At 32.3% G+C, this 18,360-nt stretch overlaps 1 protein-coding gene across 3 annotated transcripts in view; it reads right to left on the bottom strand.

Annotated features, from left to right (window-relative positions):
* Positions 1 to 1,660: 1,660 nt before the first annotated feature.
* Positions 1,661 to 18,360, bottom strand: part of Irak1bp1 (interleukin 1 receptor associated kinase 1 binding protein 1) — a 29,490-nt gene continuing 12,790 nt past the window's right edge. Inside the window, exons 2-5 of one of the 3 annotated variants that reach the window (XM_027928103.2) lie at positions 17,713 to 17,778; positions 9,328 to 9,458; positions 8,995 to 9,223; positions 1,661 to 2,824 (exon numbers count right to left, since the gene is read on the bottom strand). In XM_027928103.2, coding sequence (XP_027783904.1) covers positions 2,783 to 2,824; positions 8,995 to 9,223; positions 9,328 to 9,458; positions 17,713 to 17,778 — 468 coding nt within the window. In that variant the 3' untranslated portion in view covers positions 1,661 to 2,782. Of the gene's footprint in view, positions 2,825 to 5,772; positions 6,091 to 8,742; positions 9,224 to 9,327; positions 9,459 to 17,712; positions 17,779 to 18,360 lie in introns of those variants that run through there. The other 2 variants (XM_071613247.1, XM_027928104.1) reach the window with 2 other exon arrangements.

Consider the following 18,360-nt stretch of genomic DNA (forward strand, 5'->3'; position numbering starts at 1 on the left):
ACAACTTTGGAGAAAATAATTTTACTTAGTAAGCTTAGAAGATAAAATGTAATTTTTGAAAAATATTTATTTTTGGCTTTTTCTTAAAAATAACATTGAAACAGTGATCTCAGTCTGTTCCTTGTATACTTTCTTTCATCTGAAATATCTCCATATAGTTGGAAAATGAATGAGGTTATTCAGCAAAGACTATTTAACCTTCAGTTTATTCCAGCGTACATAAAATCTTATAGATCTTTATTAATATATATTTTACTTAACCTTTGGGAGAAAGAAATCACTGAGTTACTATCATTAGATATTGTGTTTTAGTGTTGAGGTAGAGTATGTTCAATTTTTTAATCTCCCTAAGTCAGAATTTTACCCTGAGAATTCATGATTTCATTAGCAAATTGATGAACTCACAGGACACCTGAGACCCATATTAAAATATTATCAAATCACACTTTTAATGCTGAATATTGTTATAGGATTTAGAAGTCTTTTAACTATTAGAATAGACCAATTTTGCGATATAGGAAGAAAACTCCAAAGTGTTCTAGAGGTGATTGATTAACCTATAAAAAGTGTTGTTCTAATTTATTCCCAAATATAAATTTAATCTAATTTATATTCTTTTTAAACATGTACAAAATTAGAAAAGGCTCATTCATGGGAAAAAGAAATTGGTTGTAAAGAATAATGCAATTATAATAGAAATGCAGGAAAATGTTATGTGGACAGATTAAAAAATTCTATTCTTATGATAAAATATTCTGAAATCATGATATTCCAAGGAAAACTGAAAATTAACAGGACATGATAAGGAGTGTATGTCAGTTGATGTATTTTATATTTTTGTCTCATGGGAGAGGTTTATTTTCTTACCTTTACACAAACTCCCCATGGTTGTATAAATGACATGAGATTTATATGATATAAATATTCTTTCAGATTTTGTATTCAAATCTTAATCTGATTCCTGATTTGCATATACTCTTTCCAGAATATATTTGTATTTAGATATTTTTACAAAGAATAAAGGAAGTTAGGAAAGGTCTTTTAGGAAGTTCATGAGGCTTCTAGAGGTCTACCTAATACTTATAAAATCCCTTTAATTTCTAAATAAAAACTTTAAAGGGATAATTACTTTCTGGTTATAAAGAGGCAGCTGGATGCAGTGGCACATGTCTGTAGTCCCAGCTACTTGAGAGGCTAAAATTTGTTTAACGGAGGAATACCAGGCCAGCCTAACCAAAACAAATAAATAAACAAACGCATAAGTAAATAAATAAAGCAATCAGATTCACTTGGTTTAAGTTATAAGTATTAGTAATGATGGAGACATGTCAAAGGAGTAATCCCTTTCTTTTTTGATAACTTTATATATCTATGTGTCTAAATTTATGTACATATATAAATGTTTATATACTTTTTTCAGATAATAGTGTAATCCAATTTAATAGCATCAATACCACTTAGAAATGAAAAGTGATTAAAAAATAATTACTGGCATAGGACCTTACTGACCACAGGCAGCTAGGAAACAGATGGTTTAATGGGTTGGAAAAATGCAAGATGACTATACAAAGTCCATTTCAAACCTTGAAAATAAACTTAGTTTTTACATTTTCATGCTGATTTGATTCAGATTTTTCCAACAATAAGAAAAACTAGAAAATAATTAGGTAAGTTGATATTTATTTATTCCAATATTTGTCCCATATTATTTTAGGTTTGACTGGAAAATAATACATATTTTGGACAAAGTATAGAAAAAAAAAGAACATGTGGATAACATGATACACCTTACTTTCTATGATTGAGATTTGACAAAGGATAAAGTTTTTTTAAAAATATTTTTTAGTTGTAGTTGGACACAATATCTTTATTTTATTTATTTATTTTTATGTGGTGCTGAGGATCAAACCCAGGGTCTCACATGTGCTAGGCAAGCACTTTACCACTGAATCACAACCTCAGCCCCAGGATAAAGTTTTAAAATCATAAAATCCAGTTTTTTCCCCAAATCAGTAATAAAAATTTCTACATTCATAATAATTTATCTTCTTGGTGGAAAAAAATGAAAAGATTTTGACTTAAGTTATGTATAGCATCCTCAATTATGTCTCACATGTATGTGCAAGCTTTGGGGCTGTTTGACTAAATATCAAAAAGAGAATTGATGAGAAATAGCAACTTTGTATGTGATCCAGGATAGAAAAGGGAGAGAGTAGTCAGAATTTCCTGTTTTATTTTTTCCTTAATGAAAAATATTCTAAACAAGACTTTGCTAATTATCATGTGTTTTATTAATTTCAAGCACTTGATAAATTTTGGCCTTTGCCACTTCTTCACAGATGCAGTTGCTTGCAAGTGTAGCAGTACAGGTACACTACATTCCATAGCCTGCATAAGGCCTGGGTTCAAGCCCAGGATTTTGAAAAATTCTTTAGATTATACAGGTGTCTTTCTAGTCTTGATATTAACCTAAGTATTAAAGGGTGTACAAAAATATGGATAAGAATTGTGTTAAGACTGAAAACAGCATTAAAAGTACTACCTCCATATAGACTTCTAGAAGTCATGTTACAGGATCTACCCGGGCCATGCTATCTTTCAAGAAGTATATTATTCTGTCTGCTGCTGCCTGTCTACCACTTTTTGAATATTCTAGTTTACACAGAGAAGCAGGGTGGACCCTGCTGTGGTTTTTTCACTCTTCTTGCCAGCAGGGCAGCTCTCCTGGGGTGAGAGGGGGAATCTGTCCAGTTCTCCTCAGAGCTGCAGCAGGTGTTCTCAGTCAGCTGTGTGTGGGTTGCAGTGTTGTTTCCAGGACTCTCACCTAACAGTATGGCAAAGCATTAGTGCATAGTGGTAAGTGAAATGTCTAACCATTTAGGTAAAGCATTTCTAAAATGTTTGATTTAATATTGAGATCATCAATTCTCTATTTCTTCTTGTTCAAATTAAGCATTAAGTAATTGGATATTTTGAATAAATGCAATGTTTAAGAGGAATACTATTTTGGGAGACTGAATTCTCAGCCCACCTACAGAATAAAGCCAATATAAACATTTTTCAAATATATGCTGACCTTTGTGGTTTACAAATAAATGCTTTTTAAAGGTTTCAGCTGCATATACAAATTGATTTAGTTGCAGACCATTTGAATCAGTATCACCAAATCTTTATAATTTTAGGAATGGTACAATGAAGGTGAAGAAGAAATATTTACTTTGCAGTGAGGTATTTGACAAACTAAAACGAATTTATTATTTAGTTGACATTCAGCATTGAATCAATCATACATTACATCCTGTTCCATATAGAATGTTATGCCTTGAACTTTTCATGATTAATTTAACATAAGTGGAAAAAATTCTTTTGATGCTATTTACTTACTTGTGCTAGAGTTGATTTATTTGGATCATTACACTAATTCTTTTAAAATGAAATTAGAATATCACTGATTCAATAGAAGGAAAAAATGTAATTTTTTGTGTGCCACACATTCATTATTGCTATAAGATACAAATATGATTTTCTAAAATAAGCTTTGGAAGCAAAATTAATGCCAATGGAAACAAATTCAGTTAAAGCATTTGTTTATTAATAGTTATAAGTAAACTGAATTTATTATATGCAGTTTTCTAGTGGCTACAGTCAGAACTTCAAAAGCGACTTTCTCTAGGCATACTGTTATGTAACCTGCCTGCTGGTGAAAGAGTATGGCACAACTGGTACTCACCCTCGGTGGCAAGAGGAGGTAAAAGACAAAGATACATGTATATAGCCACTTCAATAAGCCTGAGATGAATTTAGGTTTTTGTTTTTGGTGGTAGGTAATGGATCCAGGACCTCATGCCTGCTAGGTAAGTCGTCTACTATTGATCTCTACTCTTAACCCACAAATTCCTTCTTAATAAAGGTAAGCTTTAGGGAAATAATACCATGCTTTCTGGTGAAAACATATATGGTTTAAGAATACATCTGGAATCAATGTCCTGTGTTTCCCTTCTCCACTTCATGTTAATGGCAGTCAGCTATAGTGCTATTAATGATCTCTTTTGTTTGGGAACAAAGTAGAATATCTGACAGCAGTTTTTTCTTCCCCTCTTATTAGCCAGAAACTGAGAAAATAAGTGTCTCCAACACGGCCTTCTTTTGAGGAGTTCATAGTCATATAGAGGAACAGATGAAATATAACTAGGAAGTAATTAATGTGATCAGTATAAAACTGATGTATATATGAAGTGCTGAAACTATTTACCTATTTTTGACTTTGTCCAAAATTGTTTATCAAAGGAAAATGAGCAAGATAGGTGACAGAATCATTATTTTGAAAGACACTTTCATTTTTAAGGGTGGACATGCTTCATGCCCCACACCAGATGATAAGCAACATGGCATTTGGAAGATTTAATTCAGGGATCAATAACTTGTTTCATGATCATTCTAAATGAGCATTTTCTCTTGCCACCTGGGCTTTTCAGCTTTTAGTGTGTAAACTATTTTTGGTTTTTGTTTCTCTAATATTATCTCTTGTCAAATATACTGAGTACATGAAACTCGAATAAATCTAAAAAACCTATGTAGCCAATAATATATGTTTACTTATGGGTATAGACCGAGGAGAGGGATACCTGGGTCAAATGGTGGTTCCATTCCCAAATTTCCAAGGAATCTCCATACTGCTTTCCATATTGGCTGCACCAATTTGCAGTCCCACCAGCAATGTATGAGTGTACCTTTTCCCACACATCCTCACCAACACTTATTGTTTGTCTTCATAATAGCTGCCATTCTGACTGGAGTGAGATGAAATCTTAGAGTGGTTTTGATTTGCATCTCTCTAATTGCTAGTGATGATCATTTTTTCATATATTTGTTGATTGATTGTATATTCTCTTCTGAGAAGTATCTGTTCAGGTCCTTGCCCCATTTGTTGATTGGGTTATTTGTTTTTTTTGGTACTTAGCTTTTTGAGTTCTTTATATACCCTAGAGATAGCTCTCTATCTGATGTGTGAGGGATAAAAATTTGCTCCCAGGATGTAGGCTCTCTGTTCACCTCACCAAGACTTAAAAACAGCATACTACAGGGACATAGCCACATCAATGTTCATAGCAGCAAAATTTACAATAGCTAAACTGTGGAGCCAACCTAGATGCCCTTCAGTGAATGAATGGATTAAAAAAATGTGGCATATATACACAATGGAATTTTACTCAGCAATAAAAGAGAATGAAATCAATTGTGGTATTTGCAGGTAATGGATGGCGTTGGAGAAGATAAGACTAAGTGAAATTAGCCAATCCCAAAAAAACAAATGCCAAATGTTTTCTGTGATATAAGGAGGCTAACTCATAGTGGGGTAGGGAGGGAGAGCATGGGAGGAATAGATGAATTCTAGATTGACCGAGGGGTGGGAGGGAAAGGGAGGGGGTGGGGATTAGAAAGGATACTGGAATGTGATGGACATCATTACCCAAAGTACATGTATGAAGACACAAATTGGTGTCAACATACTTTATATACAACCAGAGATATGAAAAGTTGTGCTGTATATGTGTAATAAGAATTGTAATGCATTCTGCTGTCATTTATTTTTTTAAAAATCAATAAAAATGTTTACTTAGTCTTTTTTTTCTTCTATTATAATAGAATCAATGTACAAAGTCTAAAGCCAGTATTTGTTCATTTTGATGTGAAATTGGTGATCATCCACAAGTTACATGGCCGAGAATAATTTCTAAAAAAAAAATCCATGATGATTTACATCTTTTTAAAATTTTTTAAATTGTTGATGAACCTTTATTTATATGTGGTGCTGAGAATCGAACCCAGTGCCTCGCACATACTAGGCAAGCGCTCTGCCACAGAGCCGACAATCCCAGCCCAGAAATAATTTTTGATTGGGATGATGAAGCCAGAGCTCCAGAAGAGTGGCTGAAATGAAAATATCCTCCTAACAAGCAAGCTTAAAAGTTTTATTTTGCTAATAAAAAATGATACAAATAATCCTTCTTGAAAGACTTCTATTTCCTCTCCTTGAAAGTGGTGTCTGGATTTGGATCAGCCGCTGTTACTTCTAGTCTATTAAGATACCTGAACATTTTGAAGTAATAGAGGCCACATTAGGTTATGAGTTGATGCTGTTTGGCTGCAAATACTGTATGCACAATAGTAAATATTCATGTTATTTTAAAACTAATTTATATTTGTTTCTGGAATGAATAATAAAAGTATTTGCTTTCTATTAAATTTTATAATGTGGACAATCATTTACTAATTCTTGGTTTTGACCTCATGATTCATGCTTTATTTTTGTAGGCTATTATAAGGCTCCTCACTATGCAGTTCTTCTCAAAGAGTCTGACAGATGTGGGATTTCCTTAGCTAATTACATTCCAGAGGAAGATATAACAATAATTATGGGATATGAGGTATAGCATCTTGAGTTACAAAATTTTTTTCCAGGTCTTATTTATTTACAATGAACTCAAATAGACTGTTAAATGAGAATACTGATAAACATTTCTAATTTTAATTTTTTTAGTTGTAATTGAATAAAATTTCAGATACCTTATTTTAATAGCATTTCTTTTTAAAAAGGAGTTTAGATGACATTAAACAAAATAAGCCAAGTTCAGAAAGACAAATATCATGTTTTCTCTCATATGTGGAAGTGAAAGGGAAAAACAGAAAAAAGGGATGTCGTAAAAGTAGAAAGGAGACAATTGGTGTAGAGGAAGAGGATAAGAAGGAGAGAGGAGAGGGGGTATTGGGTAATGAAACTGATCAAATGATATTATTTGCATGTACAAATGATACCTACTTGTTCTGTATCATTAATATGTACCAAAAATTTAAAAAGAAGCTTAGGATACATAGTAGGTCTGTTTCTTAGAAAAAAAAATCCTTTGTCTTTCAGAAAGTAGCAATTGTAATTTGGAATTTTTGGAAAGGTGTACAGGATGCCATAGATAAAACCAGTCTAATTTCTGAAGGATTTCTTTCCATAGCCACTCTACTGAAGTGCAAGATTACATTCTACAGATTTTTTTTGAAGCAACAATCTTTATTCTTTTAATTTAAACAAGTGCTTGCTAACTAAAAAAAAATTTGCCTTAGGTATTTCATGCTCAATTGATAATCTTCTTTATCAAATGTGATGGAACCCAATATATTATGAAGCCCATGACTAAGAACAATCTGCCCACATGATTAAATTTTAGTTGTTTCAGGGCTATTTAAGAAAAGTAAGAAGTGATGAACACTACATCCTGGAATATGTTGTTGGAAAGAAATATTGATATAAAGGAAAAATTCTATGTCCTAGATGTATGGAAAAATTCTAAATCCTAGGTGAATGGAAAGCATATGGTGTAACAGAATTGTGATATGATCACTTATAAATAATACATAATGCGATAGCAATGGTTTGTACTTGTTAAATAGCTTAAGGATCATTATATATCAGTGTATGATCCTGCTTTGTTTAAATAGGTAGGCAATACCTTTTTATGGCTCTGAAGTACTTCAAATGTGGCAATGTAACTAAGGAAGTGCATTTAAAATTTTTAAATTTTAATTTCAAAATTGATACTTGATCTAATTACTGGATAACTTAAACATGTTTGGAACAACTTGGATACGTGAATCAATTTTTCCAACTGCTCAGTATAGGGATTTAATACAGATCAAGTATTCATGATAAAAATTTAGCATATGAATTGAGATGTGATGTAACATAAGATATACTGGATTTTAACAGACTTAGTACAAAAAAAGAATATAAGTATATTGTTAATAATTTTTTAAATATTTATTATATACCAAAATGATAATACTCTGGATATAATGACTTAAATAAAATACATTACTAAAATTACTTTTAACTGTTTTTTTTTTTACTTTTATAATACATGTACTAGGAAATTTTGCATTACACATGTAGCTTGTATCACACAGGTGTTAGTATCATCTAACAAGCACTGTAGAAGAGAGTCTAATTCATACATTATGTCAATTTTGGGCATCAATATTTCCCTAGTATACCTTATTATCCTTTTATCAAAAGTATTATCATTCTTTTTGTTAATGTTGTGAAGTTGTTGGTCTGCGTCTTCATAAAATGGTCTGGATCTAGTAAGAAAATTACCAGATATGTTGAGAAAGACAGTCTTCTATGAATTTCCTCTTCCCTACATTTCTTGCTAGGTGTGACTACTCTTTACCTGAGCTATTTCTAAGGACTGAGTTTGCAGTGAGCATCTGTGAAGGAAGAGGCAATGCCTTCTAGGACAAAGAGGTTTGCTTTTGTTCATAATAAAAAGCAGTGAATTTTTCAAGCTCCGTAGTCCTCAGCTATAAGAAATCTGCTGAGTGTGTAGTTATGTTTATGGCCATATTGTGCTTCTCTATGTAACATGGGACAACGGGAGCCAATGACAATATGCTGATGTTCATGCTCCTTTGTTTCTGTTCCTGGAGTCTCATGTATTCTGTCAGCATCTAAGAAACTGTAACAGGCTAAATTACTAGTTTGTAAATAATCAAACTCATGAATTTAGAAAATTATTAGGTCTGATGGGATGGTAAGATTTCCTTTTATATGTAAAAATTTTAAGTTGTGGAAACCTAGTTTTTATATAAAATGTGGTGTCATATAAGAACATGGATGAAATAAAAGTGTCAGTATTTTCCTATATTGTAAATATCGTACATGCACTTGTATGAATTGTTGGTATACAGAAGTGTGCATATATTACATTTATTTCCCAAGAACATTTCTCAGTTAGTTCTTGAAAACAAAAGGTGAACATTCTGTGGAACTATATTCAAGGACTTACAAATCGTATAAAGAAACAGTTTATCTATTATCCAACATACGTACTCAGGACAAAAGGAAACTTTATAAAAAGTACAAAAATAGATAAAAAAATACAAATACAACATATTTTGTTTGGAACTTTAGAGATGTTTTTTTTTCTTCTCTTTCCCTCTTACCTCAAAAGTTATAAGTACTTTTGAAGCAGCATGTATTGTTGCACTTTTGATTTTTTGTTGTACAGTTAATGAACTTGAGGATGACTGATGATTATCTGGTTGGCCATCCCATTCTTTTGTTTCTTCTTCTTTGATTAGTAAAGGTTTTCCTAGGGTTTGGCCAACAAGGTTACAGACTTCTTGAGCTTTGCGCCATGCATTCTCAACAGCAACAAGACAGGCTTGCCGTCTGAGGAATTAAATGCAGAGATTATTAATATGGCATTCACTGAATAGTTTTGTTTAAGCAATTAATAATTTAGTTAATAATAATAAAAATGTGCTTAAACTTACCGAAGATTCTCAACAGAGCCTGGAGTATGATAGAATTGGGGTGGACTGATGACAACAGAGCTATCTAGCTTTTCAACGAGGAAATTACAAATATTTTGCATCTTTCCAAATTCAGTAAATGTAAGGCAAACCTGTAAATGAAATGACACTTGGTATTATTTTCATGTCTAATGTACTGTTTCAAATTTATTTTTTTAAATATGAGTAAAAAAAGTAAACCTAGATTATAAGGTTCTTTTATATTATATAATAAAAAAGAAAGACTATTTGATACTTAAATTATTTTGCTATTAAAAGACTCTTGCTTATGAATTTTGAAATTTATCTATATTGACCTGAATATTTAAAATTCATTTATTCAATTTGAATTTCTATGAAATTGGAGGATTTCCCCTTCAGTTTTATTTTTTGGCTAATTTCTAATCCTGATAACTTTTTCTTTTTCTTTAATCTAATCTATGCCATTAGATACTGATAAGCAGCAATTACATCATACTTCACTGCTGCCACTAGTCATTTTCACATCTATTTGCAGAAGCTAATCTATTTGACTATGTTCTGCATTGTATAAGTTGAGGTCATCTCATAATTCTTTGTCTTTACTACTACTACTCTATTAATCATACTATGATCTATGTGGACATCTTTTAATATCATAGTTTATTTTTTTAGCTTTATAATTTCAAATATATATAATAGTAGATTTAAGAATTTGAAGAATTCCCAGACATCAATTACCTAACTTCAAAAATGATCACATCATGGCACCATTTATGTATTTATTTATTTTAAATACACTATAAATATTTTAGTGTAAAGTTCTATGACTTTTGATAAATATGCAGAGCTCTGCAACTATAATAATAGACTTGTTTCCCTAAATTCCCTCAAAGAACCCCCTTTATTAAATCAACCCCTACCCCCGGCAACCATTGGTCTGTTGTTCTCTTGTTATACATTGAACTTTTTCTGAATGTCATATAAATGAAAGCATACAATATGCATCTTTTTGAGACTCACTTCTTCCACTTGGCACAATGCATCTGTGATTCATCCCTATTCTGGCATAATAGTGGATTAATTTTTTATAATTTTTTTTAGTTGTAGATGGTCAATAGTTGGTTAATTTTATATTCTGTTATATGAATATAAACATAGTTTTTTTGAAAACTCTTTAGTTGTGTCCAATTTTTGGCTATTATAAATAAAGATGCTGCTTTGTCAAAGTGTTCTAGATCCTTTGAATTTCTACATGTATTTTATAGTCAGTTTGTCAATTTCTATCGGAAAAAAAAAGCCTAGCTGGGATTTTTTTTTTTTTTTTACACTGGTAGTTGAACCCAAAGACAGTTTACCTCTGAACCACATTCCCAGTCCTTTTTATTTGAGAGAGGGTCTCACTAAGTTGCTTAGGACTTCACTAAGTTGCTGAGGCTGGCCTAAAACTTGCAATCCTCCTGCCTCAATCTCCTGAGTCACTGGGATTATAGGCAAGCACCAAGGTGCCTGGCTGCTAGCTGGAATTTTGATTAGAATTGTAATGAATCTATATATAAATCACTTTTGGGAGAACTGATATCTTAATAATATTGAGTCTTTTAAGTCATAAACATGGTTTCTCCATTTACTTCTCCTTGCAGTTCTATCATTTTTGTCTCAAGTATTTTGAAGCTTTGATCTAAGTATTTAGGATTGCATGTCCTCTTGATTAACTCTTTTTTAGTATTATGAAATTATTTTCTTTATTTGTGGTAATATTCTCTCCTTTGAAATCTACTTTGTCTAATATCATTTAGTCACTCTACCTTTCTTTTGATTCGTGGTAGCATGGTCTGTCTTTCCTCATCTTTTAACCAATGTGCCTTCACATTTAAAGTATGCTTCTCTCAGACAGCATATAGAGAGAGTTCACTTTTTTATATAATCTGAAACACTTGCCTTTGAATGAAGGTATTTGGGCCATTTACATTTAATATGATTGTTGATATGGTTAAATTTAAACCTCTGATCTTACTATTTATTTTTGATTTGTCTCTGTTCCTCTTTTTCTCAATTTGTTTTCTTTTGAATTGAGTATATTTTTTATTAAATTCTAATTTGTTATACATGATGGCAGAATGCAATTCATTTCATATTACAAATATAGAAATCAATTTTTCAAGTCACTGATTGTACACAAAGTATTTTCACACCACTCATGTCTTCATACATGTACTTAGGGTAATGAAGTCTAACTCATTCCACCATTGTTCCTACCCCTTTGCCCACTCCATTACCCTCCCTCTGGTTTGCCCTTTCTAAAGTTCCTCCATTCCTCCCATGCTCCCCACCAATGCCACTGAGTCAGCATTTTCATATAAAAGAAAACTTTGACCTTTGGTTTTTTGGGATTGGCTAACTTCACTTAGCATTATATTCTCCAACTCCTGGACTGAGTATATTTTTATTATTCTATTTTATATCCTTCATTGGCTTATTAATGATAGTCCTTTTTGCTATTTTAATGTTTGTTTTAGGGTTTACAGGATACATGTTTAACTTATCAAACTCTTCCAAGAAATGTACCATTTTTATATATAAGAACTTCACAATACTTATATTTTTTAAAGATTTATGTAATAAAAATATCATATATTAACCATATAGTTAACATTTTCAGTACTCTTCAGTCCTTTATGTAGATTCCTGTTTCCTTCTGGTCTCTTTTCTTCTGTCTAAATGATATCATTTAACATTTCTCACAGTGCACGTATATAGGTAATGAATTATTTCAGCTTACTTAAACACTCTTTAATTGGTCTTAGTTTTTGAAAAGTATTTTTGCTGGATATAGAATTCTAGGTTTATAGTTGATTTTCCCTCTTAGTTTGTTAAATATGTTAATTCTACTGCTTCTTCCCTTTCATTGTTTTCAAGGAGAAATCTGTTGCCTTTGTTACTTGGTATATAATGAATATTTTTCCCTCTGGCTGTTTTATTACTCACTGGTTTTAAGCAATATGATTATAATGTGCACTTGTATATTTTTGTATTTGTTGTGGTTAGGGTTGATTATACTTTTTGAATCTGTGGTTTTACAATTCCCCTTAGGTTTGGAAAGTTTTTGGTTCTTATTTCTCCAGATGTATCCTTGTTCTCCATTCTCTCCTCCACTGGGACTTAAAATTAAATGTATATTAGGTCACTTGCAAGTTGTCCCTCAATCCATTGATTCTTTTTTGTCTTTTCTTACTATGTTTTGTTCTAGATGTTCTTATTGCAGTGTCTTCAAATTCACTAAGCTTGGCTGTGTAATGTCAACTTTGATATTAGTCCTATATTTCTTTTTTTCACACTATAGTTTTCATCTCTGGAAGTTTAAGACTTTTACCTCTCTCCTCTCCCTTACTTAATTTTTGAGTGTATATAAAACAGTTCTAATAACTTTTTAAAAATATTCTTTTTAATTGTTGATGAACCTTTTTATTTATTTATTTATATGTGGTGCAGAGAATCAAACCCAGTACCTCATACATGCCAGCAAGTGCTCTACCACTGAGCCACAACCCCAGCCCTCTAATATCTTTCAATGACGTTGCCAATTAATTTTAACATCTGTATCAGTTCTGCAGTGGTTTGACTTTATTTTTCTCTTTATTATAAACTTTATTTCTCTGCTATTTTGCAGGCTAAGAATATAGATTGAATCTATGGGCAAAATTTTATAGAGGCAAATATAAAATCCCAGTTCATTTTGAATCAGTAAATAAAAAAATAAGATGGAAGAAATATGATTTATTGGGAGAAATATGATTCAAAAAGCAGCATGTGAGAAAGACTGTTAATTACTGACCAAGGCTATAAGCTAAATAGAACAAAGTGATGCAAATGCCCAAAAGCTAATTCAGTGTGTTACTAGGAAAAAATATTCTAGAGTGAGGATAATAATCATCTTCCTCTAACATGAATAGTCAAATCACAGCAGGACACTATAGATGTAGATCCTTTAGGATGAAATTGACTAACTCAGGAAAGAGTTTTTCATATAAGAAATGACCAAAGAAAGCGAGGATCTTTACTCCTAGAGAAGACAAATGTAGCATCAATATGATAGTGAGCTTCAGCTATATACTTCAAGAAAATAATTAGCTATTTTTTTTCCTTCTGGAAGAGATACTCTAACAGTAGATAGGTACAGTAAGTCAATTTTGGTATAAGGTTAGAAAATGTTGTTTATTAGATGTCTGAAATGCAATGGGTCTTACGTATAAAATATTTCAAAAGAAAAATGAATAGTTAAAACAAAGATTGGAAGAGATATGGATGGAAAATGCTCAACATATGGTGTTACTGGAGTCCTAGGCTAGGGTCCTGACTCCAGTGGTCCCCAAAAGACCATGTTTGGCCACTTGTCCCAAACACCAAAGAGAAAAGGTACATGAAAAGCAGGAAAGGATACTTTAATCAATAAGGCCATGCTGGGAAGGCAAAGTGAGATCCAGCTTCTCAGTCTTCAGAGCACACATGAGTATAGGTTTAAACAGAGGATGGAATGAGGTAGGGGACAAGAGATCTGCATAATTAAGCAGATTTGATTAAACTGTGGTTTAGTTGTTCATTCTCTGAGTTCTGTTTCTATTAGATAGTGCCAGAGATGTCTACCACTTGAGAGGGCAATTTCCTCTTGTTGCTCAGGAAATTTATCCACCAGACCTGTAATCCTAGAAAGGGGTAAAGAGGGCACACTTCAGTTCTCATGAGATGGATGACAGTTCCTGCTGGGGGCAGGGGGCAGTCTCATCATGGGATGTTATGGTTTAGCTATGAGGTGTCCCCCAAAAGCTCATGTGTAAGATAATAAAAGAACGTTCAGAGGTAAAATGATTGGGTTATGAAAACCTTAATCTAATCAGTAGGTTAATTCACTTGAATGGATTAACTAGGTGGTAACTGTAGGCAGATAGGGTGTGGCTGGAGGAGATAGGTCCCTGGGGGTGTGCCTTTGAGGCTTATATTTTGTCTTTGTTGAGCAGAGTATCTTCTTGGTGTCCTGAGCTGCCTTGCTCCACTACACTCTCTGCCAGGATCTTTTGCCTCACCTCAGGCCCAGAGCAATGCAGTCTGCTATATCTATGGACTGAGACCTCTGAAATGGTGAATGCCTAATAAACATTTCCTCTAAAATTGTTTGTCATGTTTTTTGATCACAGTGGTGAAAAAGCGAACTAAAACATGGAATAATTTCCAGGAATGTTTAGGACAAGCTTGAAGACTTATAGGTGCCACCCCAGAGGTCTGAAATAAGAGATGCTGTAAATGTTGTCTCTGTCTTCAAGACAAACAGATAAGTATGGTAAATTTAGGGCTAATAAACCTTGTATTACTAGAGGGTTTTATTTATTTGTTCTTTTTAGATATATATAACAGTAGAGTATTTTTGACATATTATACATACATGGAGTATAACTTATTCTAATTAGGATTCTATTCTTATGGTTGTACATGATGTGAAGTTTTTCGATAAACACTCCTTAGAAGATTAATATACCAATGTGCAGAACTAAGCAGGAACACAATCCAAAGTTTAAGGTAATAAAGGAAACAAATATAAAATAAAGGCAGAGATGCTAAGCTTTCTCTTGCTTTCAGTTACCCATGACAGCAACTGCAGATCTAGGTAAAGAGTCACTGCTTTTAGCAAAGGCAGCCTCTCTAAGTCCCAGTTATAATGGGAGGCATTCAGGAAAAATAAGTGGGAACAGGGAGGGGGAAATTCTTATGAGTGCTACACTACTTTTTCTTTTGATATACATTAGTGAATGCCTCTAATATTTCAGGCTTTAAAATCTCTCTTGACACTGAGATTATTATAAGAAAGAACAAAAGAAGTGACAAGTGTACCAATATAGGAATCTCAAAGCCCGGTTTTTAATCCAACTCCCACTTCCCACACATATTCACTCATCTACATTTAATGAAGTCATTTAGAAACTTTCTAACCTTCAACATGTTTATTCTTAAACCAAAGGGGAACAGCCAAGTGGTGGGAGGTTAGCTAAAACATCTTTAAAATGCCTTTCAGAATGAAAATTTCAGATATTATGTGGAAAAGTAATGTCCATTAATCTTTTTAAAATTTATTTACAGCTTTATTAAAGTATAATGGACAAACCAAAAAACCGCACACATTTTACATATACAATTTGTCGAATTTTAAAGTAACCTGTGTTACCATTACCACAAGCAACATAATGAAGACCATAAACCTATTTATCACTTTGCAGTGTTTTCTTGTGGTATTTGCTGTTTTGTTTTTCTTTCTGTGGTAAGAACATTAAAACATGAAATCTACCCTCTTAAATTCGTAAGTGCATAATACCAAACTAATTATAGCTACTATGTTGTAGAGTAGATATCTAGAACTTATTCATCCTATATAACTGTAACTTTATGCCTGTTGAACAAGATCTCCTATTCCACACACACCCCCTTCACACTCTATTTTCTGCTCCTGTAAATTTGGATATTTTAGATAATATCTACTACTGGTGCTAATCTAAGGACAATCATGTATTGGATTGTATAATATAATGTGAGTTCTGATTTCCAGAGAGCTCTATACAAAATGTAATCAGATATTCTCTTAAGAAAATTGAATATAATACATTAAAAAGGCAAGTTAAAGCAGAAGGAAAAGGAGGAGAGTTTAGTTAAGTCATCATTTAGTTATTTCTTAAAACAAGCAGTTCTAATGTACTCTTTGTACCTGAAAGTTCAATCTCTACAAAACTCTGTGGTCTGGAAAATATGCCAGTTTTTCATGAAATATGGGACTATTTTTTTTCCCTCCTCTTTTCTCCTTGATATACCCTCACAATAAACCTCTTTAACTAAGATAATTTGCTCCTCTGTGTTACAATCTGAAGCTCTAACAGGTAGTATCTACTATTGAAATGCTATAGCATACTCGAACTTTCAACCTCTGTAATTTAGACTGTTCTTCATTTTGTTTTGAAAGATTTTTTTTTTAGTCCCCACGAGTATACTTTTGCTAAATGGATCACTAAAATCATAATAAGTAATTTTAAATTTCCTTGAAATAGTTACATTAAAATGGTGAAATCACAAAACTGTTAACAGGAGATAACAAACAGAATATTGTTTACTATCTCAAGAGATAAAAAGACAGGATTCCAGTTTTTCACTCTAATTCTTATTATATGCCCTTTAAGAAGTCTAGATCTAAGTGATCTAAACCTAATAGAAAAATTAGAGAAAAAATAATCTATCTCTGCCTGAAGATAGGACTAGGTGATACCTTGAGGTACTTTCTACTTCTAAAAACAAAGATTCTCTGACTGGGTAAACAAGATTCCATTCTAACCTCACTGTTCTTTTTCTCCTGTGACAAGGAGGCAACATGCATTAAGCACATACCCCAAACATGTGGTTTCAGAAACATATTCTGATTCCATAAAAAATATCCTAATCATCACACTTTAAAGGAAAGTAAAAAGCTGAGACAGTTGTAGGCTCTAAATAATGTTATCATCAATTAAGTATACTTAAATGTTTCCCTCTTTGTGTGTGTGTGTGTGTGTGTGTGTGTGGTGCTGGACACTGAACCCAGAGCCTCACAGGCAAGTGCTCAACCACTGAGCTATATCCCTAGCCCCCCCCTTTTTTTTAATTTGTGTAAAGGAAAAGCAGTTTTTATTTCCAAATAATACTTATTAAAACACAGTTAAGTTGCATTGTGGAATAAAAGAATGTTAAAATGTGTTTCAATCCTTTATGACTTTTTTCATTTACTCTTTTTAAATTTTACTTGTTCTTTTTAGTTATACACGACAGTAGAGTATATTTTAAGATATTTATACAAACATGAAGTATGTCTTATTCTAATTAGATCCCAGTCTTGTAGATGTACCTGATGTGGGGATTCACTGTGATGTATTCATATATATACATAGGAAATTCATGTTAGATTCATTCCCTTGTCTTTCTTATTCCTAGACCCTCCCTTTTCCTTCATTCCCCTTTATCTAATCCACTGAATTTCTATTCTTCCCCTCCCTATTCATTTTCTCTTTATCTAAGAGAAATTTCTTTCCTGTAGTATTTCCTGCTCACCAGGCAATAATTTTACTAAAAGTTTATTCAGGTGGTATTTAACTGCTATTTCCCTGTTGCTATTTTTATTGCATTTTAAATAACTTCTCTTAAATCTCATTAAATATATTTAAAAGATCATCTATACAACATCAAAAATTATTTTGAGAAAAATAATCTTTTATCAAAACTACGAGAAGCATGTCTCTGGTATATTTTTTTGCAAAAATAAAACTAAATGACAAGTTGTCTCCACAAAATCATGCTGTTTCCAGTTATTTGCTAAGTACATACTTCTGCTTCCATGTGATAAGCATTTTCCACTCTTCTAAAATCCTTTGTCACAGTTACATTTTCTGCCTGAAACAGAAAGTACAAGAGGATGATTACTAAGTGTGTGGCTATTAAATATAATTGCTCTAAGGCATAAACCAGAAACCTGATATGAAAATCAGGAAGACATAAGAATAAAAAAAAAAAACCCACAAAAAACCCTGTATTGCCTGATATTTTAAAACTGTCCTAAAAGTGACACAAAATAAATTAAGAAACCTACAAATATTTGCTTAAAATTTGATCATAATTATATATTTGTAAAATATAAAGAAAGTATGAACGTAGGACAGCATAATATGAGGAACTGTTTGTACACACTGCATAACATATTTAATGTCAGAGGAGTCTCAGTATTTTTAAAATTTACTTATAAATAATGCACAAAAAATTTATAAGTAACATAAACTTACTGAATAACTATTATTTGTACCTTTTGGCCAAGTTACCATTTTTTTTTTTTTTTAAAACTCTGGGGATTGAACTTAGGGGCACTTGACCACTAAGTCACATTCCCACCTCTATTGTGAATTTTATTTAGAGACAAGGTTTCACTGAGTTGCTTAGAGCCTCACTTTTGCTGAGGCTGGCTTTGGACTCTCGATCCTT

The sequence above is a fragment of the Marmota flaviventris genome, chromosome 6 (genome assembly GCF_047511675.1).
Source record: "Marmota flaviventris isolate mMarFla1 chromosome 6, mMarFla1.hap1, whole genome shotgun sequence".
In the NCBI taxonomy this organism is placed as follows: domain Eukaryota; kingdom Metazoa; phylum Chordata; class Mammalia; order Rodentia; family Sciuridae; genus Marmota; species Marmota flaviventris.